General features: G+C 45.1%; 1 protein-coding gene and 2 long non-coding RNA genes across 3 annotated transcripts in view; 1 reads left to right on the top strand and 2 right to left on the bottom strand.

Moving 5' to 3' along the window:
• ICE1 (interactor of little elongation complex ELL subunit 1) overlaps positions 1-24,740 on the bottom strand; it is a 740,954-nt gene that overhangs the window by 603,168 nt on the left and 113,046 nt on the right. Inside the window, exons 5-6 of the mRNA XM_069613713.1 lie at positions 21,138-21,249; positions 12,985-13,061 (exon numbers count right to left, since the gene is read on the bottom strand). Coding sequence (XP_069469814.1) covers positions 12,985-13,061; positions 21,138-21,249 — 189 coding nt within the window. The remainder of the gene's footprint in view (positions 1-12,984; positions 13,062-21,137; positions 21,250-24,740) is intronic.
• On the bottom strand, positions 5,567-6,393 carry LOC138481535 (uncharacterized). Its single transcript, XR_011274267.1, has 3 exons — positions 6,141-6,393; positions 5,964-6,038; positions 5,567-5,876 (listed from the first exon to the last, which is right to left on the bottom strand). It is a non-coding gene; the product is annotated as an uncharacterized lncRNA (long non-coding RNA).
• Positions 6,437-7,398, top strand: LOC138481534 (uncharacterized). Its single transcript, XR_011274266.1, has 3 exons — positions 6,437-6,824; positions 6,927-7,001; positions 7,089-7,398. It is a non-coding gene; the product is annotated as an uncharacterized lncRNA (long non-coding RNA).

The raw sequence follows: 24,740 nt of genomic DNA, 5'->3' as shown, positions 1-24,740 counted from the left end.
ACGCAACGGAGGAAACGTATAGAGAAACAGGCCGTCCCAGGGGAAGGAGAACGCATCCCCCCATGCTCCCCGGCTGGGGAAGCCTGCTGGCGAACCTCCGGCACTTGATGTTCGCTGCCGTCGAAAAAAGATCAATCTGGGGATAGCCCCATCGTCGAAACAGTAGATCTGGTGGCCCCCTGCTTCCGAAAGTAGAACATTGTGGTGGTGTTGTCAGTGAAGACCCGCACCACCTTGCCTTTGAGGGATGGAAGGAATGACTTGAGGGCCCAAAAGACTGCCCGGAGTTCCAGGACATTGATGTGCAACGACTTCTCCTCCGGTAGCCAAAAGCCTCTTGCGTGGAGCTCTCCGGTGTGCGTGCCCCATCCCTCCAGGGAGGCATACGTCGTCACTGTCTCCTGATGTGCTAGGGTCTGAAAGTCTGTGGCCGCCAGATGCGTGCGGATACCCCACCATCGAATCGCTCGATGGAATGTCTCGTTGAGGTCTATCTTGTCCTCGAAGCTTCCCGATACTTGGATCCAACGGGTTTCGAGGAACTCTTGCAGCGGCCACATCCGCAGCCTGCACAGCCGAACGAGGTAGATGCATGACGACATCATGCCGAGCAGGGACTTGATGGGCCTCACCCTCGGTTGGACTTTTGTAACAGCCTCTGTCTAAATCTACCTGCCTCTACTCTCCGCCCTCTGCAACATATCCAGAACAGTACTGTGAGACTTGTCCTTGGCCTCAAGCCCTGGGATCGTATCTCTCCAGCTTTGAAATCTCTCCATTGGCTCCCAGTGGATGCAAGGATTAAATTCAAAACCCTCTGCATTATCTACAAGGCTTTCTGGGCCTGGGTCCAAAATACCTTCAGCTATCACTCCGCAAATACCTCCCCTCTCGAGCTCTTCGCTGCTCTAACTCCCTCAGGGTCAGTCGTTTTTCAAAGAAACGAGCTGGGGTAGATCTCTATCTTCGGCTGGGGCCTCCCTCTGGAACAGCCTCCCTGCCACTCTAAAACTTGAGGAGAACCATCTCCGGTTCCGGAAGCACCTCAAAACCTTCCTCTTTGCTTCTGCCTTCGCTCCCCTACTCCTCTGCTGATCTGCTCTCTTGGCACTGTGCACCTGGCCACCCTCTGTCCCCTGGGCCCAGGTACCTGCTCACCCTGCCACCTTCCTGCACTGCCTCCTGGCCACCCATTGCACTGGGGACTGTATCTGTACCCATACAGCCCTCCCCACCCATTTTTCTTCTTTTTCTGCACTTATTCAGACTTACCCAGTCTGCTGCCTTAAACACAGAACTTGACACTTGCTGGCTGCTCTACCACAGTTTGCCTCAATTTTCTATTCATTTTATTTATCTGCGCTCCTCTGCTTCTGCACTTTCCACTCTTCCCCTTCCATGCGCTTTTCCCTTTTCCCATGCACTTGCACGTTCTCAATGTCACTGGGCCTAGTAAGATCATTTTTATGTTGTGCTGTGTTCTCCCTTGTTCCTCTCCCTTGCCCAGTCGCGCTCTGAAACACTTGTGTACGAGTGCGATACAAATAAAATATCTCAACATATCATACCCTGTCAACTTCCATGGTCAACAGCCATTGTATCTTGCCCAGGATGGCCTTTATCCTGTCCTCCGACGGCGAGGCCAGGCGCAACACCGTGTTGAGCCTGGACCCCAGGTACCGAGCGTCCTGCGATGGCACCAAGCTGGACTTCGCATAGTTTATCGAGAACCCCAGTTGCGTGAGCAGGCAGACTGTCCTCGCTGTGTGTTCGACGGCGAGTTCCCTTGACTTCGCTCGAATGAGCCAATTGTCCAGATAGGGGTAGACGTGGATCCCCCGCAGGCACAGCCGCGCCACCACCGGTGCCAGGCACTTGGTGAAGACGCTTGGCGCAGACTTCAAACCGAAGTGCAGGGCCCTAAATTGATAGTGCTGTCTCTGGACCACAAAGCACAGAAACGTGCAATGCCTTGTGGATGGGGATGTGGAAATAAGCATCCTCCAAATCCAGCGACGACAGGAAATCTTCCTCTAGTTGTCCCAGCACGTGATTAAGGGCGACCATCCAGAACCTCTGGGACTTGATGTATTTGTTGAGGCGGCGAAGATCCAGAATGGGTTGCCAACCGCCGGTCTTCTTTCTTTCTTCTTCCTTTTCTTCGCTGAGCTGGAGCATTGGCTCATGGTTGACGGCGTCAGCGATGCTGTGCCCAGCCTGGCTGCCGCGGAGCCCGTACCAACGGTGCTCTCGATGCCTGTGAACTCACGGTGCTTTGTCTTCTGTCGGGCCCCAGTCACCGTAGCGCCCTCAAAGGGCTTAGAAGACCGCTCAGATTTCCTCTTGGGAGAAGTAGGTTGCCGGGGCTCACCTGCCACCAGGTTCTTAGTCTCCAGCCCTTCGCGAGCCACTTGCGGCAGTCCTTCATGGTGCGGGAGAACATGTCCTTGCAGAACACACAGGCCTCGTCCACGTGTGCTTGGTCAGAGTGTAGGCAGTAAAGGCACAAGAAGTGCCCATCGTCCATGAAAATGTTCTGTAGTCCACATCCTGGACAGATCATGAACAGGGGTGTCGAGTCGCCCTTATCTTCGGCCCTGTCCACGCAGGGTAGGCCTCAAGAATCTTCTTGAATCCTCCAAGAAGCGGAACAATGAAAAATCACCGTTCAGGAGCGTAGAAGCTTCAGAAACTGGTCTCCGTTAATCGGATGATGAACCTGCGGAGCTTGAGGCTCAATTGACTGAAAAAATAAGAGTAAACTCTTTGAAGAAAAAAAAACAATACGCAGTAAAAGCTCGAGAGCTAAAGCACGAGAATGCCCAACACTTGAAAGTGCTGTAAAAATCTGAAGATGGCTGCCAGAGGAGGGGCTTAGGTAGAGGGCAGTCATTGGCTGGAGGCAGTATGACCCAGAGTCCAGTGATTGGTTGTTAGGAGAAAGACAGTTCAGAAATGAAACTGATTTTTTCTTTACCGAGGATTTCCAGCCTGACAACGGGGAATATTCATGAGCATGTGAATCCATGCCAGACCCCATGCTGGAGAACAGGCAAGAGAAAAAAAAATATTGATATTGCTTGATGCTGCACATTACACCACAGTAGTCGGAGCTCAAAGAATTTTTTTTAAAGAAGTGTACTGACCCCCGGGCTGGGGCTAAAAGGGGGGTATGAGGAAAGAAAAGGTGGGTAGTATGATCAGTGACAGAAACTAGTAAGTAAAATGGAGAGAGAAAAGGTTTGTGAAAGTTTGGGTGAACGATTTTTCAATAAGCCTGGAATGTAAAAGAATTGTGCAGAAAGTTCACAGTAAGTTCAAATGAGTCTGCAGAAGGGAAAATTTACTTGAGGGCAGGTTTAATATAGAATATTACAAATTGCAGTGTAAGGCTGCGTGATCGATTCAAGACATGCTCAAATGACCTCTTAAAAGGGATTTGGCTTTTATTGCCCAGAAGTATGCCTAATTATTTTCACAACAACTCCAGAAAAACAATTGAGATAGCCAACCCTATTGACCAAGAGTGGTAAAGTCAAGAATAGACTGTGTGAAAGGCAAATGTGGATAGCGAGAAACGGGGTAAGTAGGATAGATTAGTTAGATATACGGCCTTCTGTATGCCTCAATGGCACCATATGTATGCAACTTTTGAAAGCCACGAGTAGGCCTTTGGGTGAGCAACAATCAGATTTTCAACACCTCCACAATGCCAGGTTGTCCTTGAGAGCCTGGGCATGCAGAATTGGTAGGGAGAATTCTCTGAAATGTGCCAATTCCCTGCTACCTTTGAGACCCCCAGCGCTTATGATGGAATTTAGGACTTTTAATTTTAATCCTGAAAAGAGACTTTTTCCCCCACCCTCTCATGTATTTCTATTTGATTTGAACCCTGTGTTTCTTTTAGTTTTTGAAGTCTAACAATCTCCATAGGCATCTTTTTACATTGTGACACACAGCACCCGCAGCGGAGTGGCACAGAGAAATCCTTTGGATTTCTGCTAAGGTTTAAATACCATGTCTGGGATAAACTACTGTTTCCAAGAGTAGTGAAGTGAAATTGACTTTACTTTTTATCTTTGTAGACCCAGCACACACTATCTTACATAGCATGCTGGAGGGGTTACTTAGTATCCCCTGTGTCTACCTTCTCATATGACATTTTTATGTTACCCTTTCTACAATTAATGGCTGGTCGCAGTGTTAGGCAAGATTGTATGCAGTACCCTTTGGGTGCACTACAACAACCCTGACATCCTGGCAATAGGAACCCAACCTTTGGTATAAGTCTTAACTACACAGGTTGGTAGCGTGTTGAGCAGCCAGGCTCATCTCAAGAGGGGTCAATGTGAGCTGTAGGGGAGTTAGACAGATTCACAGTGACAAGTTTTCAAATAAACTTACACACAAGGTTTCTGGATTAAACAATTATTAATTTATTTAACAGAGTAAGCCTTCTTCAGAAGGGGGCAATATAATAGTAACACAAATACACTCGAAAATCCACACTCTTAATATTTCTAAATCAGTAGAACAAGTTTACTTACTAACTGGTAACGTTCTTTCGACTGGATGTTCCTCCAACGTATTCCACATATTTGACATGTAATGTCCACAGCTGTGTACTTCGGAAACTTTTTTGGCAGAGGGCGTCCTGTGTCGAGTCGATGTCCCTCGAATGCCTCCGTCGAGGGTGACGTCACAGGATGTTATAAATAGGAAACACGGCGCCCGTAGCCTCAGTTTATGTTTTTTCCTCCATAACGTGTGACATGCACATATCCAATGCCTGCTTGACTGCACATAGACTTGCGGGAACGTAAGCTGCAAGAGCATAGGAAATTCTCCAGAGGGGCAGGCTGGGAGGGCGATGTGGAATACGTGGAGGAACATCCAGTCGAAAGAACGTTACCAGTTGGTAAGTAACTTGTTCTTCGAATGGATTGTGTCCTCCAACGTATTCCACATCTTTGACAGACTCCCAAAGCAGTACCAGAAAATGGAGGAGAAAAGAATTTAGAATACCCAATCAGATGGCAGAATAAAGAACGTCTTACCAAAGGCCATATCTTGACCATGGAGTAATGTCTGACAAAGGTGTGGATAGAAGCCCATGTGGCTGCGTCACAAATATTCCTAATAGGAACTCCCCACTGCAGGGCTGTGGAAGTAGCCACTCCCCCAGTGGATTGAGCTCTCAACCCTTCCGTAGGGTCCATGCCCGCCAGTCAGTAACATTCAGTAATGGTGAGGATAATCCACCTGGACAAGGTGTGGTAACAGTCTGGAAGAATCCAATATTTGTTTGCCTAGCGCACACCTAGGTTTAAGGTTTTTTTACAGGATTTGTTGAAAATTTACGGGGTGCCGGGGAGAATAACAACCTTGACACTGGGTTGTTTTAACCTATGTAAATCCAACAGATTGTCCACAAGATTGTGGAACTCTCCCGTCCCCTGCACACCCTTTATACTGTAGAAACAGTCAATATTTCTATACAATGGTAATATTCAGTTTCTTTCAGAAAAAAGAAGAAATTAATGAGAGAAGCTAATTCATGACACTATTATAATAAAACAGAATGATGGGGACCATCGGTTTTAATTGAATTTTAAATTAATTGTTATAGATATGAATTTCAATTCATTCATCATCCAGTCTTTGTAAACATAATAACATAAATGTGTTCATTTTGAGGTTACATTCAATATAATAATACAAGGGCATACAAGGTACTCATCACACTTTCTATACAATAGGCTTTTCACATGGTATATCCACAGAAAGTAATGATGAATATTTTCTCGACGCGTTTCGGGGTGTCCCCTTCTTCAGGAATTGATAGCCCTCTTCATTGCCGTTAATCTTTGTTTCGTCTATAATGTATGATACAATGATCAAATTTTAGATTCTCACTGATAACTGTCATTTAACTCTTGGGAGAAATTTTTAATAATAATCACCTGGATGTTCAATGTGGAATATCCTAACTGGATTTATTATCAATAGCAATAACAGCCCAATAATGGTTATTCAACCTGTAGATGTGATAAAAAGACAATAGGGAAAGCTCAATTAAAAACGGGATCTTAATTCATGAAGGAAAATCTAGTCATGTAATATCTAAGAAAAAATATTACCTTTCGGTATTTCTGTAAAAAGCTACTACATCCATGGAATGGGTCGCTGTGGTATGTAGAGAGTCCTCAGGTACGGAGGTAGTGCAGTAATGGGCGATTCCTCCACTCGTGTCTGTAAAAACACGTATATATACTATATTAGATACACGAAAACAATGGGGTGGGATCATTCTGTGGAGAGTATTCTGTGAAGGCCTCTAGGCTCATGATATGCAATTGGGGAGCTGTTTACAAAGGATTCTCTTACCTCCTTCCTGAGAAGATGGCCGGTGCTGTAGCTCGAAACGTCTGTTTTCCCGTCACACGCTGACGTTCTAAACATAGTGACGTCGTCACGCTTCGACGTGATGACGTCATAATGTAAATAGTGGCCATCTTTAGCGAAAACCGTGTAGAACGGTTCGAGCTACAGCACCGGCCATCTTCTCAGGAAGGAGGTAAGAGAATCCTTTGTAAACAGCTCCCCAATTGCATATCATGAGCCTAGAGGCCTTCACAGAATACTCTCCACAGAATGATCCCACCCCATTGTTTTCGTGTATCTAATATAGTATATATACGTGTTTTTACAGACACGAGTGGAGGAATCGCCCATTACTGCACTACCTCCGTACCTGAGGACTCTCTACATACCACAGCGACCCATTCCATGGATGTAGTAGCTTTTTACAGAAATACCGAAAGGTAATATTTTTTCTTAGATATTACATGACTAGATTTTCCTTCATGAATTAAGATCCCGTTTTTAATTGAGCTTTCCCTATTGTCTTTTTATCACATCTACAGGTTGAATAACCATTATTGGGCTGTTATTGCTATTGATAATAAATCCAGTTAGGATATTCCACATTGAACATCCAGGTGATTATTATTAAAAATTTCTCCCAAGAGTTAAATGACAGTTATCAGTGAGAATCTAAAATTTGATCATTGTATCATACATTATAGACGAAACAAAGATTAACGGCAATGAAGAGGGCTATCAATTCCTGAAGAAGGGGACACCCCGAAACGCGTCGAGAAAATATTCATCATTACTTTCTGTGGATATACCATGTGAAAAGCCTATTGTATAGAAAGTGTGATGAGTACCTTGTATGCCCTTGTATTATTATATTGAATGTAACCTCAAAATGAACACATTTATGTTATTATGTTTACAAAGACTGGATGATGAATGAATTGAAATTCATATCTATAACAATTAATTTAAAATTCAATTAAAACCGATGGTCCCCATCATTCTGTTTTATTATAATAGTGTCATGAATTAGCTTCTCTCATTAATTTCTTCTTTTTTCTGAAAGAAACTGAATATTACCATTGTATAGAAATATTGACTGTTTCTACAGTATAAAGGGTGTGCAGGGGACGGGAGAGTTCCACAATCTTGTGGTAACAGTCTGGCCCAATCTGTGGCCAGCATACCCCACAAAGAGTTGATCGTCCACTCTGACCCTGGACATCCTATAAATATAAAAGCTCAGAGCTCTCCTAGGGTCCAACCTATGCATTCGCTCCTCTTCCTTACCAGGATGAGGAGGATAGAAAGACAGAAGAACCGCTTTCTGGCTTAAATGAAATTCAGATACTACCTTAGGTAGAAAGGAAGGACGTACCCTCAGTACACCCATGTCCTTGTGGAACACAGTAAAGAGCGGCTTAGTAACACCGTCGCCTTCAGATACCACGGCGTTGCAGCCGTCGCTGAAGGCACCCTCTACTTCCATGGCCTCGAGCTGCCTGGCGTAGCGGGCCCAGCATTTAGTAGATCGGACCTTCAAAGTCTTGGGCGTCAAGAGCCTGCACACTCGGCAAGAACCCTCGACGTCGTCTCGCAGTAGACAGAGCTTACACACAAGGTGTTTATCAACCCACGGAACTTTCCTATTGCACGTGGGGTAAAATTTAAAGGTGATCTTGTCCATAACGGATTGACACAGCAGCTCGGCGAATGTAGTGTACGAAAAGGGGTATATACATTCTAAAATGGCCTCCCCCTCTCTTCCTGTGTGGGCGAAGCCCGTAGCGGCCTTCCGTCGTGGGAGTCTTTCAAAGGCTGTTTCTTCTTCACCGGCGTCTGGTATTTCGATAGTCGGTGATATAAAGGATGGCAAGAAGAAACTATCGGTAATTTGATGATAGTAAATGGCTATAAGCCGAAAGGAGAACTGCGCTATAAGCGTCCATCTAGAATGGCGGAAAAACACAATCTGAGGGACCTCGACGCGTGAGGGATCATGAGTGCAGTGGACATCACACTAGGGATAGTATTACTGGCACGCCCTGTCGACATCCCTTTTTGAGTTTCGAAAACAACTAATACTCTGCAGCTTCCACTAGATGTCGGCCTATGCACAGCATGTGATCTAAGCAGATTCCACAAGCCTCAGAAATTATATATTCTATTATTAGTGATGTGTGATAAGTAGTAATTTTTCACAGTGTTTGGCCATAAATAAATAACTATTTATATACATATTATCCAAGTGTCATTTTTGACTCCCATTGCGTGTACACATTGTGGACCCTTTACAAGCTCACCACCTCTTGAGACTTAGCCTAGACCACATGTCCCTGCTACCTTGAACTGTTTGACTACAGCTATCAGTTGTCCCGGTCACAATATAGGTGTCAGGGTTTCCCATAATTTCAGGGCCGTCAGGGGTCCATGTTACAGTCTGCGCTTTAAGCATTCTCTCTGGAAGTGTACAAAGGGAGAATGGTAGAATGGTTTAGGTAGAAACTGAGTGTCTGTGTTCGTTTGGAAAAAGTTTCCTTAACGTTTCTTCTCAGGAAGCTCTTGCTGTCCCAAGCCAAGATGGAGGAGCGAATGTTCAGCAGCTCTTTATGATGTAACTTAGAATTCTTAGTGAAGTTCTAAATTGCCTTTCATTAAAGTTTTTAACCAAGTAGGTCATAGTCTTTGTACTTCCTGTAAATTATATTAAACCCCATAGTGCAGGGAATATTATCGGTGAAGTGTTAATTTCATTTCTACGTGAAGAAGAGTCATGTGTGAATTCTGGGCGAGATTTCTCTGAACTGAAATCTAGAGAAGAAAAGTCCAGTCTGCTGAGAGAAGAGAAGTTGAACGAAAGACGGAACTAAGTGCTTGAATGTTTTCAACCTGAAAGAGTTCAATGTTAAATTCAATTGAACTAATGTGCCAGTTTAAAGCCGATGGATATTTAAAGCAACTTTTGAGAAGATATCTTTTTCTGCTCGTAGCGCGTGTATAAATATTTTTTTTTCAGTTTTGTTGCACATGCATTTACCCTTAAATTAACATTCATGCGCGGACACTGGTTACTAATATAACAAATAGTAATTTTAGGCTCTGATTGATTTTTCGTTTCGATCCTACACGTTACGGAGTGCAGCGTTCCGTGCACATTAGAGGAAGGCACCCGCGGATGTCGCGTGCGCATCTCTCCTGAAGACATCACTCGTTTGTAAGTGCGTACTGGTAACGTAAGCATTCCTCAACGTACTTTTCCGGGGGTTCGCATGAAAGACTATTAGTGTTCGTTTGAACTGGCAGCCAGCCGCAGACGAATTTCGGGCATATTTTCACGTCAATCTTACCAGTGAAAGAAGTGAAGCAGTTAATCTGTTAATTAAGACATTGTTGTTAATTTTAAAAAGAAAAGTAAAGACTCAAGGAAAATACAACTGCAAGAAGCAGAATTATAGAGCAGTCTCAGAATCTAACGCTTTTCCAGAGATGTAGCGGTTTAAAGAACATTTACAAGCCTAACAGCTATATAAACTTAGGCATCAGGTACTGAGGGGGTACAGATTATAAAATAGATTAAATAAGAAATTGGAACAATAAGTTAGTAATCAGTTATAATTTTTCTATAGGTCTTCTACTGAAGATTCCAGGCGTTAAGAGAACAAGGAGGGACAAGCAGTAGAAGATTTCTGCATTTGTTATTTTCTCCACATCCCCTTAGGTTTTCCAGCTTGATCATTGTTTGTAGAGGAATTGTGGGGCAGGCAGACTTGGGTGCGGGGGGGTCTGGTGGGGCGGGGGGGGGGGTCTGGTGGGCCAGCGTCACTCCTGCAGAAGAAATGTCAGCTTTGACAATAGGCTGGCCTATATCTGTCCCTCAGGCCAGAGTATAGAAAATCAGTCCTAACAGAGTGGATTTAAAAGGTTTGATCCAGATGGTCTCAGTTCTATCTGTTGGGAATGATTTGATGCAGAGTAGTGCCAGGTTGGTGATTCCTATTTCTTCCAGTCTTTCGATGAGGATGTCATGATTGGCTGTGTGAAATGTTGTGGAGAGGTCCAGAATTATCAGAGCCAAGTTTGTGTCGGAGTCTGCATTTGTCTTTAGATTGTCCCAGATTGAGAGAAGCTCCGTTTCCGTTTCTCTCATAGGTCTGAAGCAGACTTCTGGTCCAGTCGCTGGTGTTTTTCTTTGCATTCTGGTGTTATTCCATAGACTTATGTTTCAAGCAGTTTTGCTGGGTAGTCTTCTACATTGCCTGCTGTTTCCTTGAAGAGTGGTTTGGTGTATGCTGATTTGAAAGATCGCTGTATTTTCCCTGGAGAGTGATAAGTGGAAGAGGGTTGTGTAGTATTCCAGGAGGTGTGCACATGTTGAAGTGCTTCATTGGGTCTATGTACATTCTGGTTTCTTTCTACTCTTAAGATGAGTCTGACTGCTCCGACACTCTACCAACCTTGGTTACTACAGGGCTTTATTAGAAGTTTGGTCCCTAAAAACAAGGGATAAAGCTTGTAGAGTCCAATACCAATTCGACTGTAGAAAAACGTACCCAACATCCAGGACTACAGTGGAATTCCATTACCATATATGGCAAATTACTGAAAGGTCAGGAAGATCGCCAATAAAGGCTATGTAACAAAGAACAGTGTTTCAACCAAAAAGAGGGCATTCTGAGTATATGCTACTCAAAAAGGCATTATCACATAAAATAATGATGCACTTTAGTGCACTCGAAAAAAAAATGAATCTGTTCACTGCCACAGGCCCGTTCAGCGCGTCCCAAAAGTAATTACAATGTTACTTACCGAAAAGAAATGGGGACACAATTTGCCCCCTCCACCAATCCATTTTAGATGGCTTGTGTTGCAATATAAAAACAAAGGTGATAAGAAAATGGTTGAGATTCTTCCTGACTGGTAAACATTGGTGATGACCAATGCACTTCAAAACAAACAAGTTGAATAGGTGAGGGAGGCAAAATAATACCACTCAAAAGAAAAATCTGTTAGGATCCAGCCTATTAGAGATATTCTTGGGGACTCCATTGATGTCAGAAGAAAGTTCCAAAAAATAAAAACATTCCCAATAGCAAGAGTGATACAGACAAGCCTAGATTGGTCCCAGAATGAGTCCCCTCATCCTGACAATGAGAAAGAGTTGCAGACAGGTGGCAGTTTCATACCTTGTATATGGCCACACATCAGTGCAAAGCATTTGTATCATATTGCCGTCAATTACATGTTGGATAGGAGCAGAATGAATGACATTTTGTATGTAAATATTCTTTGTGTGTTCTACCCACGGGAACAGCCATTTTGGCAGTTCTTCCAAACGTGTCCTCTTTCCCCAGCTCAGAAAAGGTTGCCGTGTGTGAATTTCATCCGGCTCCGATTGGAGAAGGGCCTACCAGACCACTAATGCCACATTCCTGCGTGTGTATCCATTAAAGTGAAGTATGGCTGAACAACCCAAATCGACTGCTGCCAAAGCTTTGAATGGTGCCACACAAGTTGAAGTATATGTACCTGGAACAGCATCTGCACTGTTGACACAGACATCTGCACCCTCTGGTCACCTGCAAGGTCACAATGAACAGCTTGATCCCCGGGGTACAGCTTGGAGTGAGATGAGGGCTTTACCTAGTTTTGGCAGTGTGAAAACAAAAGTCCTAAACTAGGGCTCTTAGCAAGGGCCTGCCATTTCTTGTTTTTTAACCTCATGGTTCAGAGTCTAAACTCGGGTCCTCGCTTGTGATGTAAGTCAGTGCACACAACCTTAGGAGTCACTAAGAACCCCAGGCCAAAGTCACCAAAAGGTGACCCGGTGAATAGCTTACCCAAACTGCTCTGCTCGGCTCCTTCCTTGTCCAACTCATTGGCTGGAGCAAGCAGCTTGTATTACGAGAAGGCTGTATGCTGTTCCAGGCATTTTGCGATCACGGGTGGGCAGGATTTATTTCTCCAGCGTCAGATCTTACGGTTCTTAGATATTTTCAAAATTCGATAAGATATGTTAGATTAAAGCTCCTGAAATGAGGTTAAAAACTATTCTAACGTGGATTGTATGATCATAATATGGCAATGTTCATGCACCATGATCTTGAGAGCAACGTTTACTGAGGAGAGGCAGTGTGCAATGTACATTTAAGGAGTCATGCAGATGAGCAGAGTTTGGAATTCGTAGAGGGTGAAATCCTGCTGAAGTACCGGGCTCTACCCGACAAGGAAAATAAGAATAGATAAAAAGGACATCCATAACATTCTGCAAAAATAGTTTTCCTTCAGTAAAAAGTAGCCTTGGTGGACAGAAAAAGAAAAAATATATGATAATAATGTCCGGACCCTGAAATGAACACTGGCTAAGTGTGTTCCAGGTCACAATGGCCGGTAAACTGAGTTACGGTAGAAGCACTTTGAAAAGGAGGGGGCAGCAGCAGGACACGTGATAAAGACCTGTATGCAAGCAAATAGCCTTGGACCATTTATAAATGAACAGCTTTTGAGAAGGAGTTCCTTGACTATTAGAGGGGACATCATTTCGCAGGAGTTGGAAATAGGAGCCAGACCAAACAGAACAAAGGGTTTAGCAACTGTGATACATACCCAATATCGGATTGCTCCCATTCTTCTTTTACACGAATGTATTCCTGTTGAATGTGTTGAAATATTTTGAGGGAAGACTAACAAAGGTAGGAAAGAAAAAGAAAATATATATATTTTTAATCTTAAGCTTGTAGCTCTTATAAAAACGTTTTTGAATATTCACAAATAATCAAAAGCTTTTAAAATGAAAAATAAGTGTCTGGTCATTTTAAGAGTAGCAAACCCAAACATGTTACTCCCGCTCCTGCAATGTCCATTGAACCTTAGGATTCTGCAGACTGCACTGCTTCTAAACTAGTTATTCTACAGCAGTTTATCAATGCATACTTCAGAACTGAAACGGCTTCTTCTCAACCTGCCAGCATTCTCTAGCACTGCCCCCATTATTTTTCAAACGTCGGGTAAGTAAAATTAGATGCTGCAACTGATGCCATAATACAAGTACCTTACCATATATCGAACAGACCATCAGTTCATGAGGGCTACAATATACATTTTACTTACCTTTTACACTGGTTCCCGTTAAGGTTAACTACTATTCATAATATTTTGAATGGTATACAATGACAAGTTGATACTGGTACTTTACTTAAATAAGTTAAACTTATTTAATCAATTTCAAGCAGTGATTCATCCCTGTTGGGGAGAATTCTCAAAAATGGGTTAATTCCCTCCACCTTAGAGACCCCCAGCAACTTTGAGGACTCGATTTTTGTTTTTTTTACCTGAGAGAGTGTGACCCTTTTCCCCCACTCTCTCACGTATTTTAATGCGATTTTAAGAACTTTCTTTTGGTTATGGAGTCTAACCAACTCCATAGGCATCTTTTACAAATGTGTCACAAAGCACCTTCAGAGCAGTGCAACTGGGAATACTTCCCAGAGAAGGTATTTAAACCTTGGGAAATATGGATCAACTATTGTTTCCCAGAGCTGTAAAGTGAAATTGACTTTACATAGCATTGTAACCATCTAGACCCAGCACACACTATCTTACAACAGAGTGCTGGAGGGGTTACTTAGTATCCACTTTTCTCTAGCTTCTTATGTGCATATTATATGTTAGCCTTTGCTCAATTGAACGGCTGGTGGCAGTGGTTTTGTTTTGAACTACCCTGGTTTGCATTTATCGCGACCGTTCGCAGTTCCGGTAAAGCAACCGCTGGAGCCATCTTTTTCAAAATGGCATACAACCATCTTTGCTAAAATGGTGCCCGATCTTTTTTCGCCAGGTCTTTGTGGGAAGGTCCTTCTAGAGTTTCTCTGCACGCCAAACCAGGTTTGGTCTCTTTGTTTGTTCGCCTTTGGCGGGCTTCTGGAGTCAAACCCGCCTCTGGCTCCAGAGTGTCTGGGGTAGGCAGGAAGTGAGGGAGGTGCCCGAAACTCCCTGTGCTTAGTCTCCTAGGAGACCCAAATGTACTATGTGCTGACTGACTGGCTGACTGACTGGCTGACTGTCTGGCAAGGACAGCCACCCTGCTGGGTGAGTGACAGCTAGGCTGGAATGAATGTGAGAGAACTAAATAAAAGGCGAGTTTTTTGGCTTAGAAGGCCGAGTCGACCACTGGACGAAGGAACCGAACAAGAGCTTGAAGAGGATGCCTGCTGCAACTCCTGGACAGTTGGTTTGCCCGGTGAAGCCCTGCTGCAGTGACTACTTGCCAAGTTCGCAGCGACAGAGAAGACGCTGCAAGGACGACTTCTCCCTTTGAGTTGGTGGGACGACCAATCAACTCCAAAGTAAGCCACCTGGACATCCATCTCGGAGCTGGTTGATTTTCCTCAGAGTTGCTGCAGGAAACCGAATAGCCAGGGAGAGGAACACCAGATTGTGTGCGCTACTTTTAAGCTGGCCTAAAGCTTTTGGAAGATCCTCCGGACTCCAAAGAAGCATGAATGACCGAGCCTTACCATCCCCTCAGCCGAGTGCAGGACCCCAGAAGCCAGGAAAGAACACCTTGACAGCCAGGAACCGCACTTGTTGCTATTTGCTGTACCGCAAGGAGCTGATACGCAAAACAGCCACTTAAAGTGAAGTTTGCCGGTTGCCAGTTTTGACAGTCCCAGTGCCCTCTAGTGAACTCAAACTATTTGCACTGCCTAAGAAAGTATTTGTGATCTATTTTATTAACTTGTGGCTTTTTACTCCTATTTAAAGTGACTGAAATGCCATTTTGCTCCATTTCAGGGGAACCTAATCTACTCAGAAACGTATTGGTTTGGTACCAAAGTGTGTTTGTGTATGATATTAAGTTGCCTCCTTCTAGTGAATGTTTTCTAAATGACTGTGTAATATATTAATAAGTGTTTTACCAAGAAACCTTGAGTGTAAGTGTCCACTTGAACCACTGTGATTGTAAGACCACCCTTTACTGCTCACATTCCCTCTTGAGATAAGCCTGGCTGCTCAGCTCGCTAACAAAAACTGTGTAGTACAGACTTATACCAAAGGTTGGTTTTGCTTACACCTGTAGTCCTAATTGTATGTGGTGGTCCGAGAGGTGACTGCATGCAATTCTGCCCAACAAGCTTGAAGAGGACGGCTGCTGCAACTCCTGGAACGTTGGTTTGCCCGGTGAATCCCTGCTGCAGTGACTACTTGCCAAGCTCACATCGACAGAGAAGCCCCTGCAAGGACCACTTCTCCCTTTGAGTTTGTGGGACCAATCAACTCCAAAGTAAGCCAAGGAGAGGGACACCAGGTTGTGTGCGTTACTTTTAAGCTGGCCTAAAGCTTTGGAGCGAAGGCTAAGGAGACAAGCTGGACCCCTGAAGGTTTACCCTTACATCTGGGATCTCCTTTCACGTGATCAGTCGAGCCACAAACAAAGCATTTACCGAATGCTTTCTGGAATGATGGCTTGTTCTGACCTCCTTCCGGTTTGGCACCAGAAGACACACTATTCTGCTGTGGTTTTCCCGGTGGCTTACCCTTCTGGTTTTGTTTGGGGCCCTCTTTGGAATGTGAGTTATTCGAATTCTCTTTTGAGTCTTTTTTAGGCTGTTTTCCCTCATCCTTTTTCTGAGTTGCCCCAGAATACTTATGAGTAGCCCTGTTGGCAACCCACAAGTCAGCAGCCTTAGCTAGCTCCTTGGAATCCAATTCCTTCGAATCAGCCAAGTGCTGTCTGAGCTCAGGAGAACAGGCATCATAAATAGACTCCAACATAAAAAGATTTCTCATACCCTCATAAGTGTTCACTTTGTAACCCTTAATCCATCCCTCAGTTTTTCAACCCTTCACTCACCCAGGTAGCCCAAGGGGTACCATCATGCTTTTTGAGGGTTCTAAACCTCTTAAGATACTGGGAAGGGGTCTTCCCGAATCTAGCTATCAAAGCTAGTTTCACTCTTTCGTAATCCGTCTTATCCGCCTCCCCCAACTCCATTACCACATCAGTCGCAACAGGAGGCAGCCTAGAGAACAACCAGGAGAGCAACACATTCCCTGTGATGTCCTGGAGCCCATGATTGTATTCAAACAGTTTCAACCAATCCAACACATCCAATCTCGGTTCATACATAACCACTAATTCCTTCGGCATCCAGAGTCTTTTGGGACTGGAGCTCCTAGAGGAACCAGAGGGGAGAGAAGTATTTTCCATAGACAACTTTTTCATCTCTAATTCGTGATTAAGTTCTATTTCTCCGAGTCTTAACTCAGCTTGCTTTTGCTCAGCCTGGGCATTCATCCGTCTGAACTCGAGCTCTTGGTTTCGTTCAGATTGAGCCAAGAACCGTTTATATTCTAGTTCGAGCTTCATTTTTTCTAGTTCAAAATAAGCAGGGTTACTTGTGGGACCTGGTATGGGCCCCGTAGGCACAGCTGGTAAGGCAGGTAGAAGAACAGGTGAGACAGTTTCGTTAGCCTCTCCGTCCTCGTCAGCCTCTTCATCGCTATCATCAGAATCACGATTCAGATCAACACCATTACTGTTTTCTACAGTTGCTGGAGAGATTGGTTCCTCTGAACCAGTACCCAGACTTTGGTTCGCCAGCAATCTCTCGATTAGTTCTAACTTCTTGCCTCTTACAGGAAGAATCTCTTGCCTACAGAGAGCTTGCAAACTCTTAGTATTTTCACTTGACAAAGACTCTTTACTGTAAGTTTCCATCGTAGACATGTTTTTTGAAAGTTGCTTTTTGTGCAAAGTTTTGTGGTTAGTTATCCTACAGTGTCGAAAAGCACTCTAAACTGTATACTCGATACAAATCCCACCGCTGCCACCAGTGTTAGGCGGAAACCTGTGCAGTTCCCTCTGGGACCACTGCAAAAGATTTAGGACTACAGGCGTTGGCGGTGAACCCACTTGGTAGCAGTCTGCACCACACAGATTCACATGGTAGCTGTGGCTGAGCAGTCAGACTTCTCTCAAGAAAAGTTGAGCAGTATGTGGAGTATACAAAATAGGGCAATTCTTCACAGCAAGACAAGTAAACACGCAACGAGGCTTAGTGTAAAGTATTTATTTATAACAAAATGTCTATGAAAAACACTATGGCAAATCACGGCAAACAAATCAAACACAATTACTCTACGGAATAGATAATCAATCCCCCTAGCAATATCGACAACTCTAGGTTCTACTGGTACCACTTATTTTCAGACAGAGGTGTATACCTCAACCTAGATGACACTCGAATATTAGTTAGGAAGGGAGAGAAAAAGATAGGCAGGTTACGAAATCAACACAGTTCGCTCCCATCGGATAAAATGCAAGGCAGGAAGGCAAGAATCACAATAGATCGTAAAGTTCAGAGGCCAGGCCCCCTCGGAGAGAGGCAAGGCGCGATGTCCCAAAAAAGTCTCTAGAGGAGATGCATTCAAGTCTGTATTGCAAATTGTTATCGGTGGATTCAACCAGTTCAGAACAACGAATGATAAAAGCTTAGAGGCGACCCAACGGAACAGAGAGGATTAAGACACCTCACTCGAACCGATCGAAAGGGAAGCCAGGCGGACACGGTACCTTGTTGTGGAGGGCAGCTCCGGCGGCGGCAGTTGTTCCTGGTGGTGGATGCACGTCGGGTCTTTGCTAAGAGTAGAGATGATCTCGTCGTCGAAGGAAATGAAGTCCAGTGCACCACCAGGGAAGAGACCAGCCGTGGAGTGCTCCGTCACAAGGAACCACCTTTTGGTCGCGGTTCAGGGGTAGTGGCTATCCGGTTGCCGAGGTGCTTCTGCACGGGCAATTCGACCACCGCGTCCTGAGGCGAATAAAAAGCAAAGGGGACTGGTTGTTCCCACCAGTCAGGGGAAGAGACTCTCCGGCAGGGAGATCTCCTCTGTCGTCGGGAAGTGGTGAGTCGGTTCCGCAGGGCTCCACCGGAGGTGTCGTCGTGCAGGTCGGCTCAGCGTTACCCTCGTCGGATTCTTAGGTCCTGTGGCGACTTCTGAAGATCCAGTCCCAAAAGCCCTGCTTTTATGCAGAAAACCCCCATTCATTCAGCCTAGCTGTCAATCAACACATGCTAAGTGGTGCGCGGGAACGCTCACCACTTGGGCCAATCACTCCAGAGTGCGACCTGAGTTGGCAAGGCAACTCGGTCCAGGGTGCCTAAACCCCCTCCCACAACCTGAGGTAACCCAGACAAAATGGCACCACCTTGGAGGGTCTCTGTACAGAGGCCCGCCAAAAGTGGAACAAAGGGCTCAACCTTTGGTTTAGGAGTCACAGAGACGAACACAGACGCCATTTTACAAACCGAGTTCTGGCAGAAAATACCACTCGATAAACTTATTTAAGATAAGTAGATCGGTGGTACGTTAGAGATTAACGAGAAAAAGGGCCAATCTCCAACAATGGGATGAATCCCATAGGGTTGTGCTCGGGGTCGAACACAACAAGTAGTTTCCACTGCCACCAGCCAAAACTCGACGAGGGAGGACGGGACAGTGCCCCCTCGAGTAACAGATCCAGGAGTAATCGAATTACCCCTACTAGTACGTCCACAATAAGATGGTTTGTACTAGTTCTGTTAGTAAATTTAGGTCTAGTAAAGCCAATGGTGACTTTACATGCCCGGGGAGACAGTAGTCAGTCCCCGGGTATGGAGTCTATGGTGGGGGTCCGCTAGGACGCCCCAGTGTTACGGCACGTAGGGTGCGGTGTAACACACATAGAAAAACATATGAGACCCTATGGAGTAAAAGACTCCATAGCACATCCAACACATTGACATTTCAAAGGAATTACACACACATACATGTCCAAGAGTGGGAGAAAAGAGTCTCACTCTTGGCAGGATGGAAAAAAACAAACTCCAGCAATCCAGCAAAGCTGCTGGGGGACTCACTAGGTTAGGAAATTCAGCCTAAACAGAGAATTCTCCCTAACAGGTACATTCTCCTCATCAGATTACTCCTGCTCCTCAAAGATTGAGGTCAGGGACTTGAAGAATTTATAGGAAGAAGTTTAAAAACCTTTTCTGGGATAGGTAGAGGTGGAGTATTAATGGGTCCTGAAGGTATTACAGGTCTTGTAGCCTTCTCTTTCCCTTTTTCTGGCTGACTTGGCCGGACTGGAGCCTTTGGTGCCGAGGGCTTTGGGGGTCGACAAAGGCGTTGACATAATACCCGTCGACTGCGCCGGCTTTGAGGATGTTGAGGCGCTCTTCGAAGACTTGCCCTTTTCGGTCTCGGACGGCGTCGGTGACCTGTAGCGGTCGACTCGACCGGCTTTTCTGGCTCGGCGTCCTAGAAGGTTCTCCATCCTTCCTCTTTCGATCAACCGGGATCGAGGGCGCGCAAGTGTCGGGGCGATGACGCTCCCGGCCGGCTTCCGAAGAAGGCGAGGACCGAGGCTTCGCTTTTTCGAATACCTCCATCATTTTGACCCTGAATGCTTCCCATTCTTCGGATGACGAATGTTTAGTTGGACATTTCATCCTTTTGGGGGGATTCGTCCGAGGACGAAGTGGAGGGGGACCTGTGGCATCGTTTCTTCGATTTGTATCGCTTCGGGATCTGGTCTGATGCCTTTCGTGTTGAGGAGACTTCTCTTCACAGGACCTCGATTCAACGCTAGAGGCTTTACGGTAAGATTTACGACGTACCTGTAGTTTTTCCCTCCTCTCTCGCAAGGCCTTCCCCGTCATCGCCTGACACTTCATACAGGCCTCCATGTCGTGGCCTTCCCTGAGGCACCAAAAACACTCTGTGCGGGTCTGTGATAGACATTTTTGAACCGCACGCTTTGCACTTCTTGAAACCCGATCTCGGGGGTCGTAGTCGGCGTCGATGACGAGGACATATTTGTTATATTTACTATTCTCACAGAACTCGAGACGCGCAGAATCTCTGAAGCAACGTATAATGGGGAAAAAACAGAACTAAGGCCAACGGGCGCCGCGCGTGCTACTTATACACCCGATGACGTCACCCTCGACAGAGGCCTTCGAGGGACCATCAACTCTACATCGACGCACAGCGCCCTCTGCTGAATTTTTTTTCCAAAGCAGCTAAAGCTTGATGGGAATAGATCTAAGACGAGGAATACGTTGGAGGACACAATCCACTCAAAATGCAGATTTGAAGTTAAAGTTAATCTTTTCTTTTACAGAGGATTCCCAGCCTGACTGGGAATATTCATGAGCAGGTGAATCCATGCCAGACCCCATGCTAGAGAAATGTGTTTGACTCTATAACCAGTACTTACCCCAAGACTTAACTTGGCATACTTGTATTGATAATATACCTTTATTTTTTATAATAGTTCTAGTTGTAAGTGTTTCTATTGAATCCTTGATATACTACAGGTACTTTGTACTTTCCTGCAGCCCTCTCTCCCACCTAAGATACGCCTAGCTGCTCTGTCTATGCTACCATAAACTCAGGTGGTACAGCCTCATACTAAGAGTTGACTCTTGTACTGTCTCAGTTGAATGGTTTTAACTAAGCTGTTAGGTGGACTATAGAAACACTGTTTTAACACATATCCTTCCCTGTACAGCGCTGTGTTGCTAATCAGCTAGGTTTGTGAAGAAAATCGGGATACATACAGGTGTTCACTTTTTCTATTGCTTTTCAGTAATACTCTGTAGGACATACTTGTTAATATTTATTTAAATTCAATGGCATCAGTAAGCAATTTTGCAGCAAAAAACAAATATTAGCAATATTTGATTCACATTCTCAATCCTCTTCATCAGTACCTTTTTTTCTTCTAGCTCTGCTTGTACGGAATCCAGTTGTCCCTGGCAATGGTCATGTGTAGCAATTTTTTGGAGCATTTGTTCCAACTGGTGACGAAGAGTGCTATTTTCCCTGAAATAGAACAGACTGATTATGAAGTGAAACGTTTTCTAAGAGAACAGAAATAAAGCGAGGTAGAAATAGACCCAAAACAATTGTTTTCCTAGGTACAAAATATGAAGTTATCGAATTCCAAGATAGAAATACTGGTAGCAACATCAAGGCCAAATTAGCTAATGGTGAGAAGTTCACTCGTCACCTTTAGGGACTGAATAAACATTTTAAATTTTGGAGGGCTGTTGCTTAGGTTGTAGTCTGTACGTTGGTAGGGGACATGCTGCAGTTTTTTTTACTACATTGCAAAGTAAACTATCGGTGCCTTGCTACTCTTCAAAATTGTATTAATGAGCTCAGTTTATATTCTTCCTTATGCAAAATTTGGCATGAGTGTTTGGATTCGGTCATATCAGTTGGATGCCTCATTTGTTAAACTTTTATGGACGATAACAAATACTGTAAATTGCAAGGAACCATAAGTATCTATCTGCTACTACCGCTGCAGAAGATCAGAAAAAATTGCTTACCCCTGGTAATGTTTTTTTGATTGATGTTCCTCCCACGTATTTCTCTTGATCTCAGTAGAGCGCGCCAGGTGTAGGCTCGATGCCTCTCGACGGCCTCTGTTGGCTCTTGAGCACAACTGTATATATAGCATGCACTGTGCCCGTACTTTAGTTCTAGTTTTTCCCTCTCTTCAAAAGCACAGACATTCGTGAAGTCAAAACGACCAAACGGCAAATGAGAGGTAGGTGTAATACACAGAAATGCTTCCGATGGGCAGGCTGGTAGGGGCAATGAGGAATACGTAGGAGGATCAATCGAAAGAATATTACCAGTAACAAGTAATTTGTTCTTCAATTAGATTGTGTCCTCCCATGTAGGGCTCATCTTTGATACACTCTGAAAGCAGTATGAGGTGGCGGTGGGAACAAGAATGTATTTGTCATTAATACTGTGCTAACAGCTTTCCGAAATGTTGCCTCCTGTCCCTATGCAGAGTCCAAGCAATAATATTTTGTAAATGTATGCAGAGAGGTCCAAGTGGCACTAGCACAGATGTCCTGTACTGGTACTCCACTCTGGAAGGCAGAGGAAGTGGGCACACCCCTATTTGAGCGCACCCGTAAACCAACAGGAACGGCTTTACCCGCTAAACAGTAACACTCAGATATGCAAAGTACAATCCAGTGGGACAAGGTTTGCTTGGTCACATCCAGTCCTAGCTTATAACATGTGTAACCCACAAAAAATGGTTGTCTTGCCTAAGCTTCACCAGCCTGGAGATGTAAAAGGTCAAGGCCCCCTTAGGATCAAGACAATGAAGTCTCTCCTCTTCCTTGGAGGGATGCAATGGCGGGTAAAAAGGTAGGAAGCACAATTTTTTGAGTTAGACGAAATTCTGAAACTACCTTAGGTAGAAAGTTAAGACTGATACAGAAAACAACCTGCTCCTTGTAAAAGGTGGTAAAAAGGAGGCTTACACGAAAGCGCCTGTAATTCACTGACTCTACGCACGGATGTAACGGCCTTAACAAAAACAGTTTTGAGGGTCAACATCCTTAAAGGACATGAATGAGTGGCTTGAAAAGAGCACTCATGAGGACTTTCAACACAAGGTTCAGTTGCCACACTGGTACAATGAAAGGGACCGGTGAGAACACATTAATATGCCCCTTCAAAAATGGGACTACAATAGGGATCTTAAAATAGGATTCCTGCTCTGGCGAGTGCTTAAAAAAAAATAGACTGTGCTGCTAGATATCATTTTACAGTGGCAACCTGCAGTACCTGATGGGCCAATTCAAGCAAAAAAGGACACCACCACAGGTGTCACAAGCAAAAGAATCTACATTCTTCACTCGACAATAGCAGCAAAACCTATTCCAATGGCAGCGGTACAGAGACTATGTTGGTGGTCTTCCAGCTGAAAGTAACACTTCCTTACATCACAATCTTTGTATTTCAACCTCTCAGAAACCAGACGTGAAGGTTGAGAGTCCTGATCTCTGGATGAAGAATGCAACCTCCCTCTTGTGAGAGCAGGTCCTCTTTGGGGAAGACTGGAGGGCAGATGGGACATGTCCAGAAGATCCGGGTACCACGTCCTCCTGGCCCAATCCGGAGCAATCAGGACCATGGATTTCCCCAACTACCTCAACTTCCTGATGACGTGAGGAATGATGGTGACTGGAAGAAATGCATATAGTAGTGGAAAGTCCCAGTCCACTACAAACACGTCTGCCAGAGCTCCTCTATGAGGAAATTCCCTGGAGCAGAACACGTCGCACGTCCTGTTGACACTGGATGCGAACAGATCCACTTGAGGGGTTCCTGAAAGGGCGAAGAACTCTTGAAGGACTTCCTGAGCTAGCTCCCACTCTCAAGAGACTCTGCTCTGCATGCTCAGATCGTCTGCCGTAATGCTCTCTACGGCTAGGTGAACGGCCTCGAGAGAGATTCCTTCTTACAGTGCCCAAAACCAGACCAGAGCTGCATTGGCTGCAAAGTGGTAGTGACCCTACATCGCCTTTTGTTCAGGTAATACATTGTCCATCATTATCAGGACATTCTTTCCACGTACAGAGGACAGAAAGGCCATCAGCACCAGTCTGATTGCCCCCAATGCCATAAAGTTGATGTGTAGTTTGGACTCCGCTGGAGACCAATGGCTGCTGATCGTCAGATCGTTGGTGTGGGCTCCCAACCTCTAAGGGAGGCGTCCGTAACTACTGTAATCTCCGGCTATGGTTGCCAAAAGGGTTCCCCCTTCAACACGTTCTCCTCGCAGGCCCACCACAGGAGATGCTGCACAACCTTGTTTGTGACCTGAAGGTCAGTCATCCTGTCGGACAACAGAGCATTCGGATCCGAGGGCCCATTGAAAGGATCTCTTCTTCAGATGGGCCTCTGTCACCGGGAAAATGCAGGATGCCATGAGACTGAGCAACCTCAGAAAATCGAAGGCCAGTAGAAACTTCATGACCATCTGCTGAATGTGCTGAACGCCCCCTCCCCGCCCCCCTTCCGAGTGGCAAGGCTTTTCCTGAGGAAGCATCCAAGACAGCTCCAATGAACTGCAGCTTCTTAGAAGGTATTATCTGGGACTTCCTGAAATTGATGGAGAAGCCCAGTCTGTGGAGAAAGTGGCAGGTGCTGCCGAGATGTTCCAGGACCTGTTCAGGGGAATTGGCCATGATCAGCCAATCGTCCAGGTAGGGGTCGATGTGAATCCCTCCCCTCCTGAGACTTGCTGCTACTATCGCCATTAACTTGGTGAAAACCCTCAGGGTGGAGGTGAGCCCAAATGCAGAACCCAAAACTGAAAATGAGAAACTCCAATGTGGAACCTCTGGTACTTCCTGTGCTTGTGATGGAAAGATACATGAAAGCATCCAGAAGGTCCAATGATACCATCCAATACTGGAGGGAGTGTCTCCCTGGTGGATGATCTGGAGGCCTTCTTAAGAAAGGGAGGCAGTAACCCTGGGTTACGGTTTGCAATG

The sequence above is a fragment of the Ambystoma mexicanum genome, chromosome 5p, assembly GCF_040938575.1.
Source record: "Ambystoma mexicanum isolate Mex_15411 chromosome 5p, UKY_AmexF1_1, whole genome shotgun sequence".
Taxonomy (NCBI): Eukaryota; Metazoa; Chordata; class Amphibia; order Caudata; family Ambystomatidae; genus Ambystoma; species Ambystoma mexicanum.
The sequence above is the reverse complement of the archived record's forward strand: the minus strand, read 5'-3'. Positions and strand labels throughout refer to the sequence as shown.